The 12,500-nt window shown below is 44.7% G+C and overlaps 1 protein-coding gene across 1 annotated transcript in view; it reads left to right on the forward strand.

Moving 5' to 3' along the window:
* lamb2 (laminin, beta 2 (laminin S)) overlaps positions 1 to 12,272 on the forward strand; it is a 28,545-nt gene extending 16,273 nt beyond the window's left edge. Inside the window, exons 17-33 of the mRNA XM_070838794.1 lie at positions 229 to 372; positions 798 to 1,029; positions 1,237 to 1,406; positions 4,563 to 4,787; positions 4,884 to 5,101; positions 5,205 to 5,301; positions 5,849 to 6,030; positions 6,133 to 6,323; positions 6,486 to 6,670; positions 6,758 to 6,999; positions 7,157 to 7,360; positions 8,041 to 8,185; positions 8,290 to 8,497; positions 8,598 to 8,739; positions 8,878 to 9,054; positions 9,146 to 9,305; positions 10,609 to 12,272. Of these exons, the coding sequence (XP_070694895.1) occupies positions 229 to 372; positions 798 to 1,029; positions 1,237 to 1,406; positions 4,563 to 4,787; positions 4,884 to 5,101; positions 5,205 to 5,301; positions 5,849 to 6,030; positions 6,133 to 6,323; positions 6,486 to 6,670; positions 6,758 to 6,999; positions 7,157 to 7,360; positions 8,041 to 8,185; positions 8,290 to 8,497; positions 8,598 to 8,739; positions 8,878 to 9,054; positions 9,146 to 9,305; positions 10,609 to 10,745 (3,059 nt within the window). The 3' untranslated portion in view covers positions 10,746 to 12,272. The remainder of the gene's footprint in view (positions 1 to 228; positions 373 to 797; positions 1,030 to 1,236; positions 1,407 to 4,562; positions 4,788 to 4,883; positions 5,102 to 5,204; positions 5,302 to 5,848; positions 6,031 to 6,132; positions 6,324 to 6,485; positions 6,671 to 6,757; positions 7,000 to 7,156; positions 7,361 to 8,040; positions 8,186 to 8,289; positions 8,498 to 8,597; positions 8,740 to 8,877; positions 9,055 to 9,145; positions 9,306 to 10,608) is intronic.
* Positions 12,273 to 12,500: the final 228 nt, after the last annotated feature.

Here is a 12,500-nt window from a genome sequence, read left to right on the forward strand (position 1 = left end):
AGTCGAATGACAATGTGATAACAATGAATATGCATCAAGTCCAAAAAACCCTTTTTTACCCACCGTCTGCTTAAAACTATGCACAATATTTGCAGCATCATAGCTTCTATTTCCTTTCCACAAAAATGTGAACACAGTTCTAACCTCAGCTCCAGTTAAAGCTGTTTGCTCCTGTTGTTCATACGTCAGGGTTCAGTGACGTCATGCCTGTGCTCCTCTGTCCTCCAGCTTGTCAGTGCGACCCTCAGGGCTCCATCAGCTCCATGTGTGATGTCCGCGGCGGCCAGTGTCGCTGCCGGCCCAACGTGATTGGCCGGCGCTGTGATCAGTGCGCTCCGGGAACTTACGGCTTTGGACCCTCAGGCTGCATTGGTGAATAACTTTAGGCCTTTTTGTCATTTTTCCTTGAAATCCAGACGTGTTTTTGGGGAGATAGATGGTTATGATTTCTGTATTGTTACACCCCTAATGTGTTTGGGTTCCCCTAAAGTGGCCTCGTACGGCTTATAAACAGTGACAGCTAATAGAGTTTCATAGGAAAACATCAACAAATATCTCAGAGCTGACATAATGATAATATTCATACTCAACAATTTAATTCTTGCTTTTATTTTTTTATTCTTCTTACATTTTTAAGTGCCTTTAAGTGCCTTTGATTAGTTGCACTGCTTTGGTGCTGGTGCCCCCTACTGTCCTGACGGTAGTCTCTCTTTCAACCTTTGATTACTTTCTCCTTTCCACTTCACCCCCACCCATGATCCCTCCTGTACACCCCTCCTTATCCTCCCTCACTCCAGCCTGCGGGTGCAGCTTGGAAGGCTCCGTGACTCGACTTTGTGACAAGTTCACCGGTCAGTGCCAGTGCCGCCCGGGAGCGTTCGGTCAGCGCTGCGACGGCTGCCAGGCGGGTCACTGGGGCTTCCCCAGCTGCCGACCCTGCCTCTGTAACGGACACGCCGAGCAGTGCGACCAGAGGACCGGAGCCTGCGTCGGCTGCAGAGGCAACACCGGAGGAGACAAGTGTGAAAGGTGAGGTGTTTATACATAAATATCATAAGGACATGGGGATAAAGAAAGAGATTTAGAGGCTTTAAAGAGTAAAAATGTAGTTATATTCATCAGAAAACAAACTCCTCAGTTCTTATTTGCTTGCCCACTTTGCATATTACTCAAGCTGAGTAGTATCACCTTTAACTGTGGTGTTTACTTGCCTAAACTCTTTTGTCATCACTGTAGGTGTGCCAACGGTTACTACGGTAACCCAGTCTTGGGCGTAGCGTCCGGTGGTCAGTGTCGTCCGTGCCCCTGTCCAGACGGGCCCAACAGCGGGCGTCACTTTGCTGCATCCTGTTACCAGGACAACCGCAACCGACAAATCATCTGCAACTGTAACCAGGGTTACACAGGTAAACCCAAGGCGATGCTCACACTCTTCCTCTGTCTCCACGCTTCTGTCTCTGTTCTTCCTGCTCCTTCGGTCTCGGCTTTCTTCCTCTCGGTTTCTCCTCCTCGTCCTACGCAAAAGTGACACTGATGAAATCATGGCTGTGTCTAGATCGCTGTGTGTGTGTGTGTGTGTGTGTGTGTGTGTGTGTAATTCATTGAAACTACAGAGATTGGTTCTTTTTTTTCTCCATGTTAGCATGTTGACATTAGCATTTAGCCCAAAACACCACTGTCTCTACACACAGTCTCACAGAGCTGCTAGCACGGTGTTAGACTCTTGTGTCAGGGCAGCTAAAGGTCCTTAAAGAGGTCTTAAATTCACATTTACAAATGAAAGGCCTTATTCAGGTCTCTGTCATCCTGTTACTGTTCTGCTACATTGAACATGAAACATCTGCGACTCTGACTGTAAGACAGCTGTAGTGATTAATATCATTAAGGACAAATGTATTCTTTCACATTAACAAACGTGCTACTGCTCTTCAACTGAAGCAGGTATTGTCCTTTTGCCTTATTCTAGTGAAACGACAGCGAATGTATTTGTATGACTATATTTCCAGATTTTATGTTTATTTTATTGCAAAATTGGCCTTAAATTCAATCAAACTGTGATATTAAAGTCTTAAACTTAACTTGCAGATACATGTAGACACCCTGTGTTTGGACGCTTTCTCCATGGAACAATATGTTGATCGCAAGGAAGCAGCGTTCATGTTTTTGGTCAACTACACAGCAGTTCTGAATATGTTAGTTATAAACATGACACTTTTCTGCCTCATGTGACAAAGCAAAGGTGATTATGCTGCATTCACATGGATTCAACCGTGCAAATCATTTCAGTGGATGAAAGCAGGACGGTAAAATTAAGCGAGGCTGGAAGAGAATACAGACAATGTTAGTTTACCACTGGAAGCTACATCGCTCTCTCACATTAGGACAATTGAACATGCTTTACTTTGTTTTATTTTTTTTAAACAATGCAGCGCCTCCACAGTAACGTATCGTCATGCGTTTTTCATTTTGCGTCCTCCATCTGTCTGAATCCCTGTAAATGCAGCATTAACTGAATGCGGTAGGAATGATGTTGCTCGGTGGTGGATGGTAACGTGTCGTTTCCTCCCTCCCTCCCCTGTATTACTGGCACAGGGATTGTTAAACGCTCCGGGGCGACCATTTTTAAGCGTGAGTAATGATGGTTGGCCCCCTTCCCTCCTCCTCCTCCTCCTCCTCCACCTCCTCTTCCTCCTCTAGTTACCACCAGCCCTCCACTTTACCAATCCCACCCATGCATGGCTTCAGCACTCCTCCCATCATTGGTGCTGTGCCACCGAGCATTCCTGCCCATGTGTGAGACCTGGCTCAAAGAATAACGGCAAAACTTTTCAAATGCTTTTCTGTTCTACTGCCCGTGTTTTAAATGGCACCTAACGGACAAATAATTGTCCCTAAAATTATATTATATATATAAGATTAAATGCTATAAGTGGTTAAATAATTCCAAAACAAGATTTGACCCAGGTCTGTGTAAGTGCTCCCAATCAAAGGACCTGACCCAGAATCATTATGTCTGAGTGATTAAAACGTGTCCTCAGGTTCCTACACAGCTGCTCGGTGAGTCTGGGTCAGCTTCTGTCTCTTGTGTTTGAACTAAACTTTATTGCTCCTCTTCATATGTGAGTGGATGATGTTTGGAGGTGGATGAGCAGCTAGAGAAGAAAAGAGCTGTGCCGATAGGACAATGCAGCCATACAGCCTGGATAATTCCACGGGTGTCACTTTTTTGAACAGCCTGGTTTTTCACAATGGAGCGGGCTGACTTTCAGAAGTACAGGAGGAGAGAGGCTCTGGACCTGAAGAACTCAACTGTAGACAATTACATTTGCTTTCTACCCTACTTCCCCTCCTTCTTCTCACTTCTATTCCTACTTTCCTTCGCCCCCTCCCTCCCTTTCTTTCATTCCTGACCTTCATCTAACTTTCTTGTTTAATCTCCCCTGTACTTCAGCTGTTCCTCTGCCAGCGCAGCCCTGCTCTTTACCTCTCCCCACCCGCTCATTCCACCTTTCTCTCATTTCCTTCTGTGCTCCTTTTCCTGCTAGACTCAAATATGCCAAGTATTTTTTTTGTTTCCTTTTGAGTCTAAAGGGACAGCAAATGAGACAGAACAAATCCAGGACTCTGCCTCTCTGTAGCTGTGTGCTACACTTCGTAGCAGTAGCTCTTGACACTCTCTCTCTCTCTGTGGAGTTTCCTGAAGCAGACGTGACTAAAGTCATCGTCCATGATGTAATCAATTAGCACAGTAATGTTTTGCATAATCAGGGTGTGATGATGAAGACACATAACTAATGAGAGCTGGTTAACCCCCCCCCCCCCCCCCCCCCCGCCCCCCCTGAGTGACGGTTGGTAACAAAACTGATGGATGTAACATATCGTATTAATATAATAACGTTTATGCTTTGCTGAGATGTTTTTTTTCTTTTTTTTTACAGTGAAAGTATCCAATTCTAGACCCTCCCTTCAGACGAGGAGGGTCCTCATTACTTTAGGGTTAGGGTTATGTCACCTGTTGAACCTGCAGCTCTAAATTCACAGATTTCCTGCTTCCTGCTGTTGCGTTCACCTTCACCCTTAGAGGTCCGTGATCGCGTGACGTTTTCAAGACAACGAAACAAAAAACCTAGATCACCTGGAGCGCTGCTGTCAACTTCACTTTGAAAGTGCAGATTTGAAACTCTCTCTCAGTTTTTATTTGACGTTGATAGACCATGTAAAACGAAAATGAAATGCAACACCTGCCCATCCCACTTTTACGTGCAGATAAATATTTTTTACATGGTCTATCAACGTCAAACAAAAACTGGGAGAGAGATTCAAATCTGCACTTTCGAAGTGAAGTTGACAGCAGCGCTCCAGGTGACCGAGGTTTTTTTGTTTCTGCTGTATGAAAACGACACGTGACCGCGCACCTCTAAGGGTTAAAAACAGCTTGGGGAATCCTGCAGAGCACCTCACCTATTCTTATTGCAAATACGTGTCATTGCAAATAACAGCAGCAATTATGCAGTCATCACACCTCCTCCCTCCACTTCTTTCTTATTGTAACTCTTGTTCAGGCGCCCGATGTGAGGAATGTGCCCCGGGTTATTATGGCAACCCCTCTCAGTCCGGAGGTCGCTGCCAGCCGTGCCAGTGCAACAACAACATAGACATGTCAGACGTGGACGCCTGCGACAGACAGAGCGGAGAGTGCAGGAAATGCCTTTACAACACCGAGGGCCCCACCTGTGGCATCTGCAAGAGCGGCTATTTCGGGGACGCTTCCCGACGCAACTGCAGGAGTGAGCAGCATTTTCATCGACAAAAAGTCTTGTGTTTGTGTGCTGTTGTTTAAAACAGTAACATGATAATTATGGCGTGCTTTCTCCGCCCATCAGAGTGCACGTGTAACTTCCTGGGCACTGAACGCAGCCAGTGTATGGAGCGTGAGGACTGCGTGTGCCAGCGCGCCAGCGGGCAGTGCCAGTGTCTACCCAACGTCATAGGTCTGACATGTGACCACTGCGCCCCCAACCACTGGAACCTGGCCAGCGGGGGCGGCTGTGAAGCCTGCGGCTGTGATCCCAACAACTCAGTCACCTCCTCGTGTAATGAGGTAGGAAGCACATGAATGCATTCACACGAGCAATAGGAGCGCGAACATTCATTCACACAGGCAGAAAGAAAAGAAAACGATGCATCATGCTTCTGCTGTGCAGTTCACCGGGCAGTGTCAGTGCCGTGACGGCTTTGGAGGGAAGACCTGCACAGACTGCCAGGAGAACTACTGGGGAGACCCCCGGACACAGTGCAGAGGTTAGAAACATCATGCCGTGAGATGCGTGCTCTCGGGAAATGGGGTTGTTCTTACGGACATGAAGAGACAGAGAGATTCAGTGGAGTGAAGCGCTGTAGGGCTCAGACAGAGAGATGGGTCGGGTTTTGTTCAGCCAGTATCAGATGGAGACAAAAGTCAAAGTTAAGCCCCGGAAACAGAAAGTGTGACTATGTTTTAGGTGGATAGGAGATATCTACTCCTTTAGTCTCCTATTTCCATTAATGCGCCTCTTAAAAGTCTTTTTATTAGCTTTAAATAATTGATGTCTTTCTACATTTTATTTTCAGAATAGCCAGGAGTGTTTGATAATGAAGAGATATCAGATTTTGATGAATAATTAAAGTCAAGATATATAACAAACTACCTGAAAGTAGAATTTATGCAGTTTTTACAACAAGCCTTACAACAACCTCCCGCTCTGCCTTGCAGTTAACACAGACACGTTGGTGTAATCAGATGAGATTTTGTCATTAAAAGCTGTTGTTCCCTAATTCACGGCACACTCCCTCCTTCTCCCCCCTCCAGCCTGTGACTGTGACTGGCGTGGCATTGAGACGTCTCAGTGCAACAGGGTGACCGGCCACTGCGTCTGCCAGCAGGGGGTGTCCGGTGTGCGCTGTGACCAGTGTGCCAGAGGCTTCTCTGGCCAGTTCCCCAACTGTCAGCCTTGTCACCAGTGCTTCGGCGACTGGGATCGCATTGTGCAGGTGCCGTTTGAATGCAAATGAAGAGACGTAATCCTCATCCTGCTGGATACACTGAATGATTAGAAGTCAAGCATAACCTTCAAAATGTTGTCTGATTTCCAGGACCTGGCAGTGCGGACCAAGGCTCTGGCAGAGCGTGCCCATGAGATTCAGACCACAGGTCTTACCGGGGCCTATGAGAAGGTTTTCAAGGACTTGGAGGAGAAACTGGGACAAGCTCAGGGCATCGTCAACGCTCGCAACGCCACTGCTGCAGCCGTCGCTACCCTAATGGAGCTTATTGAAGATCTGAGGTACGGCAGTTACATTCCACTGCATTTTAAGAGTTCCCATGTGAAAATGTCCATCTAGATGTCTCACCAGATAGCAGTATCAAAATAGGGACGGACCTGAATTTGAAATCAGAGCAGTATTACAATTTACATCCCCTAGTAACTGCTCGTCTTGCCCTGCAGAGCACAGATCGGTGATACCACTGACACCCTGAACCGTCTGGAAGGAGACTTAACCATCGTCCAGGACAGCAACTCTGAGGCCAGCAAGGAGCTGAGTACACTGGAGAGAGAGGCTAAGGAGCTAAACCTCACCTCAGAGCAGCTACACCACCAACTGGACATCCTAAAAAACTCCAACTTCCTAGGTGAGGACAAGAGGGAGGATAGGTCCCCAGTACTGGAGCATTCACACTGCTAGTGTGCTACTACTTTCTTCCTCCTCTTTCCTGTAGGTGCGTACGACAGCATCCGTAGCTCCTACAACAAGTCTCGTGATGCGGAGCGGCGCGCCAACGAATCAACGACCACCAGACCCAGCACAGTCAGCCAGTCAGCAGACACTCGCCGCCGCACAGAGCGCCTCATCGCCGCCAAGAAAGACGACTTCAACCGTAAAAATGCTGCTAACAAGCGTGCGCTGGGAGAGCTCAACGCCAAAGCTCAGGGCCTGGACATGAAGAAGATCAATGAGAAGGTGTGATAACATTCTTCTTTATTTGAAGCAGCACTCTTGCTGTTGTTTTCAGCCATTTCAGGCAGAGAGACGTGAGCAAAGGCAGAGGAGTGAAATGTCTCACACACACCTGATGATTTCCATACAAACACAAGTGCGTGTTCACCTGCCCCACCAGGTCTGCGGTGCCCCGGGTGATGCTCCTTGTGGGGAAAGTCCCTGTGGGGGTGCAGGTTGCCGTGACGACGAAGGCAACCGTCACTGTGGAGGCCTAAACTGTAACGGCGCTGTCGCAGTCGCCGACAACGCCCTGGAGAGAGCCAAACACGCAGAGAGGGAGCTGAGCAAAGCCATGGGAGAGGTGGAGGGACTCTTCACCAAGGTGCGGAGGCATGACGACTACAGTGACTGGACGTTTGAACTTCAAATGCATCTTGTTATATGTATATATTGTGTTTCTTATTTGCTAGTGTTATATTCCCTAATCCAGATTAAGGGGAATCCATTGTATTGAGGATTTTTTATAGAATAAAGTGGGTGGAGTACTGAAAAGCTCCCATAAATAATGACTCAAGTAAAAGTAAAAATTGCTCAAAGTGCAATTTAACAGTGCAAAATAATGGAAAAACAGCACTTTTTGATGAAACTTTTATAACGTGTGACCAGGGATTGTCGCTAGAAGCCGCCCCCTGTTCTGGGTTTTGCTCCGTCATCATCTCATCCTGGTCAAAAGACAGGTGGTGCTTCCCCCCCCCCCACCTACATTCAATCCCTGCATTTAGAGCAGACTAGTTGTGACAATGATATGAATGTGAGATGTTGCAGAACAAAAAATAGATTTCTGGCTGAAAAATATACTTGATTTAAGAGTAGAGTAAAAAAAGGAACATGAAAAGCAAGTAGTTACCTCCCACCCCTGCACTACTTCACATCCATAATGCTCACTTTTATTTTACAGCTCCTAAAATGACATTTTGTAAGCAGTCCAGGTGCATTCTGGGACATGTGTGCACTTAGACAAAGACTTTGTGTTCTTTATACGCACTTCTGTGTTACATTCAGGTGGCTGAGGCCAAGACCAAGGCAGAAGAGGCCAAGGGTAAAGCCCAAGCTGCTCTGGACAAGGCCACCGCTACCAAGAACAAAGTGGAGCGCTCCAACAACGACCTGAGAGACCTCATCAAACAGATCAGAGACTTCCTCACACGTGAGTTTTATACACTATGATAGATTTTACATGTAAGTTTACCACATCCATCCCTGATCAACCCTCCTGTATCAACGCTGCCACCTCTCATGTCTTTCTCTCAGAGGAGGGTGCAGACCCGGACAGCATTGAGGCGGTGGCGAACCGTGTTTTGGAGCTCTCCATCCCTGCTTCGCCCCTCCAGATCAGACATCTTGCAGATGAAATCAAGGATCGGGTTCGCAGCCTTTCGAATGTGGATGCCATTCTGGAGCAGACGCAGGACGATGTCCGCAAGGCAGAGCAGCTGCTGCTGGATGCCAAGAGGGCAAGGTAGTCATCTTACACTCAGCCTGAAAACAAATGTATTGGTATAGACTTGTTAATCTTTTCTAAAACCACTCCTGATCATTAACACTTTGTTGTCATTAAGGCATCATGCTGAGGGGGTCAAGACCACAGCGGAGACAGTGAAACAGGCCCTGGTGGATGCTAAGACTGCCCAGACATCAGCAGAGAAGGCCATAGCGAGAGCCAAGGCTGACATTGGAGAGACTGAGGCCCGGCTGGCACAGGTAACCATTTAAAAAAAAAAATGAAGCTGCGAGCCAGCTGTCCCATAGTACAAATAGCCACAACCAGGACTGAATTTAGAGAAATCCATATGATGAAAACGTAACTCCAGAATTCACATTGCTTGGGCATCTCCTCAGATTGAATCAGAGACATCCAATAGTGAGAAGGACCTCGATGACGCCATGGACCGCCTCGGCACTCTGGGACGGGAGATCAGCGCCCTGAAGACCAAACGTGCCAACAACAGCATGGCAGCGGCCCGGGCCGAAGAGACGGCCACCATGGCACGAGACAAGGCCAATGAAGCCAAGCAGGTGTGTGTCTGTGAGCGCCCATTCACGCTTTGCCTCATTAAAAGCGGACGCAGCTGTTACAGAAAAGCCTCTCTCCTGTCCTGATGCTCAGATTCTAGACGGCCAGCTGACAGATAAATACCACGAGGTGCAGCAGCGGGTTGACACAAAGGCCAAGGCTGTGAAGGATGCCAAGAAAAGGGCAGAGAGCCTCAGAGACGAAGCAAAGGAACTTCTGAGAGATGCACAGAACAAGCTCCAGAGACTAGCAGGTGCTTATGAATATTTATATGTGTGTTTACGTGTGTGTACCTGTGTGTATGCAGATGATGGCAGTTTTTATGTATTTGCATTTGTTTGAAAGAAGAGAAACATGGGTTCATAATTTCAATGATACAATAGTTGCATCTTATACAGCACTAAGAATCTGTTACAGATTCGTGAAAAAATATTTTACTGTTCATATTGACATAAGCTGTATAAATAAACAAATGTGAGACAGAAAATAGTTACAGAAGATCAACTGCTAATTGGATCCTCAAGCTCAAAGTTTCTAGACTCCAGAATTAGTCAAACTCTGCTTATATACCATCGTCCATACAAGCCGGTGCAATTCAACGCTCTTTACCGGTGACTGACAAGCTGATGGAATAACAGAACACATGGAAACAAATGCACCTCAAAAGTAGGAATGATAAAAGGGAAGTAATAAAACCAATAGAATAGATTAAAGACATTAAAAACTCATACATTGAAAGTATAAATCAGACAAATAGGCCAGGAAGTGTTTCATAAACAAGTGTCAGAAAAAATTGCTGCACAAAAGTAGCTTGACTTTTTTTGGAAATATGCTTATTTGCATTCTTGCAGAGAGAAAACTCACATGTCTGAGATAAAGGGATAAATATAAACAGCCAGTTAATTTAGCTTAGCTTAGCTTAGCCTAGCCTAGCTTAGCACAAAGACTGAAACCACGAGGAAACAGCTCACAAGTGTTGTGTTTCATATTTACACTTTGTTTTTGTTTTTATTCTCTTGTAACAAAAATAAATGTGTTCATTAGTGAGCTTTAGAGGTGCTGGTACAGTCTTTGGCTACATTTTGAGTCTCCCAGTATCCAGTATTTGTGCTAAACTAATGACACTAATGATGGCTTCATATTTACCATACAGATATTTACAAGAAATCTCCAGAAAAGGCAAAACAAAGCGAATAAACATATTTATCAAAGTATTCCATAAGTCAAACACGTCATAGAGGTTTCTTGGCTCGACGTAAGTCCAGTTTCTCTTTCTGGTTTTATCCTGGTTGAGCTGTGAAGTGTTTTGTGGCATCTGGGCTCTAATATCCAAAATACATCTAAGAGGAAAAAGCTGTGTGTCATCATAGGTTAAAAAAAAGAGGCCCCTAAAATTGATCCTTGAGGAACCCCACGTGTTACTGTTAAATATTTTGAGAGTTAAAGACAGGCCAATGTGTTCTTTCTGCCTGTTTAAAAGAAGCACCCAGATCATGTAGAATAACCAAACAATGTCTTGGAGTAACAAATGCAAATGCTTCTCCTGCTTCCCACAGAGCTGGAGAAAAACTATGAGGAGAACCAGAGGAGGTTGGAGGGGAAAGCTCGTCAGCTGGACGGCTTGGAGGACAAGATGAAAGCCATCCTCAATGATATCAACAAACAGATCCAGATCTACAACACATGCCAGTAACTCACTACTCCACATCATTAAGAAAACAGCTCAATCATCATGTTATTCTGCTGTTACAATCGACTTTGAAAAATTAAAGAAAGGGGGCTGATTATTTTATCACTCTGTGGCTGAATTCGCATATTTTGTGTGCAAAACTGCCTTTTACTGTATGTAAGTATTTAAAACGGTTGCTGCCATATTTAGACTGAACATGTAAAGTTTGTCCGATATCATGTATTTTATTTTTTATTGCAATTCATGTACATTATTTCTGATTTTAATTTTCAAAACAGTCTGGACATGTATCTGTGTTTAAATTTGTGTTTTTAACATAAAAAAAAAAAAGAAAATTATATTTCGGAAAAGTAAAACACAGTCAAATTTAACAACTTTTTTTCATTAAGATTGGTAAAAATATAAAATCATAAAGCTTTAATTGTTTTCAAGCAAGCCAAAATACAGAGCCACGAGGGCTTAGTAACTCCTTGTGTTGTTTCAGAAGCACATTGTGGATTTTAAATTGAAGGCTTTTCTTTTCAGATTAAAGCTGCGGTGCTAGGAATCCATTTTTATATTACGTCAGCCTTTATATAAATTACAGGGAAACAAATAATAGGATCATTTTTATGTGAAAATGCAATGAACCGTTTAACTTTGCCAATAGAAAATAACCAGCCCCCAAAAAAAGCCCACCTCTGCCTGGAGTAAGAGGACGGCTGCACGCTAATGCTACGCAGGAATAACGTAGAGAGCAGTGTAAGCTAACGGAGAATACACCGTTAACAAAATGGTGTTCCCTCTGGCAGCACCTTTGGGACAAACTTAAAGGACTAGTCAGACATTTTGAAATCAGTTGTCTTCTTACTTAGAGTAAGACTGATCGTATATGACACTATAGCCGAGAAACGGCCCTTAAAGATTATTATTATAATTAATGTTATGTCTGACTTCCTCGAGTCTTCTTGTCGAGTCTCCAGCACGTCACTGCTCCTGGCCGAGAAATAGTCCCCCTCATAAAATCACAACATGACCTTCTTTGGATGGTTGGCCAGCTTTGTTATATTTGGTTAGAGTCCTGCTAGTTGTTTTCAATCTGTATGCTAAACTAATCATGGACAGATGAGAGAGACCGGTGTCGGTCCTCTCTTATCTAACTCTCAGCAAGAAATCGAGTAATTCCCCAAATGTTGTACTATTCCTTTAAGTTATCACCAGGATTGATTTTTCTGAATGCCAAACGTGTGATACACAGATTGTGACGGTTTGTATATCAAATGTACTGTGATGGAATATGGAAGATCTGCAGTAATTGATTAGTATTCTACAGTGTGTACGGTGTTTGATTGTGCCTTATAATTATGCCACAGGACTCGGACATTTACTCATGTACTTGTTGCATGACGATTTTTGTTTTAGGACATAGCAAAACCCCCCCAAAAAATAACTTTGTACACGTTTCACACACATATTTTGATTTTGATAACTAATCGCCAAAGCAAAAATACCAAAAAAAAAAGTATAACTGTGTACAGTTTTGTGAATAAAGGTTGGATAACTTAATTCTTCATGTCAGTCGCTTCTTTGAGCATCTTTATCTGTAGTCAGTTAGAAGTCATATTACACATTTTGATCATATGCAAAAGTCTCCGTGTTCTATTTTCTGCCCGTGCTGTCTTGTGGCCTGAATGTGCATGCGTGAACGCCAGGGACTGCAGGGGTGTAAGATGTCCGACTGCTATTTTTGTCCTCTGAAAGGGTGCCACTGAGCGCTGC

Source organism: Pempheris klunzingeri, chromosome 11 (genome assembly GCF_042242105.1).
Source record: "Pempheris klunzingeri isolate RE-2024b chromosome 11, fPemKlu1.hap1, whole genome shotgun sequence".
NCBI classification, from domain to species: Eukaryota; Metazoa; Chordata; class Actinopteri; order Acropomatiformes; family Pempheridae; genus Pempheris; species Pempheris klunzingeri.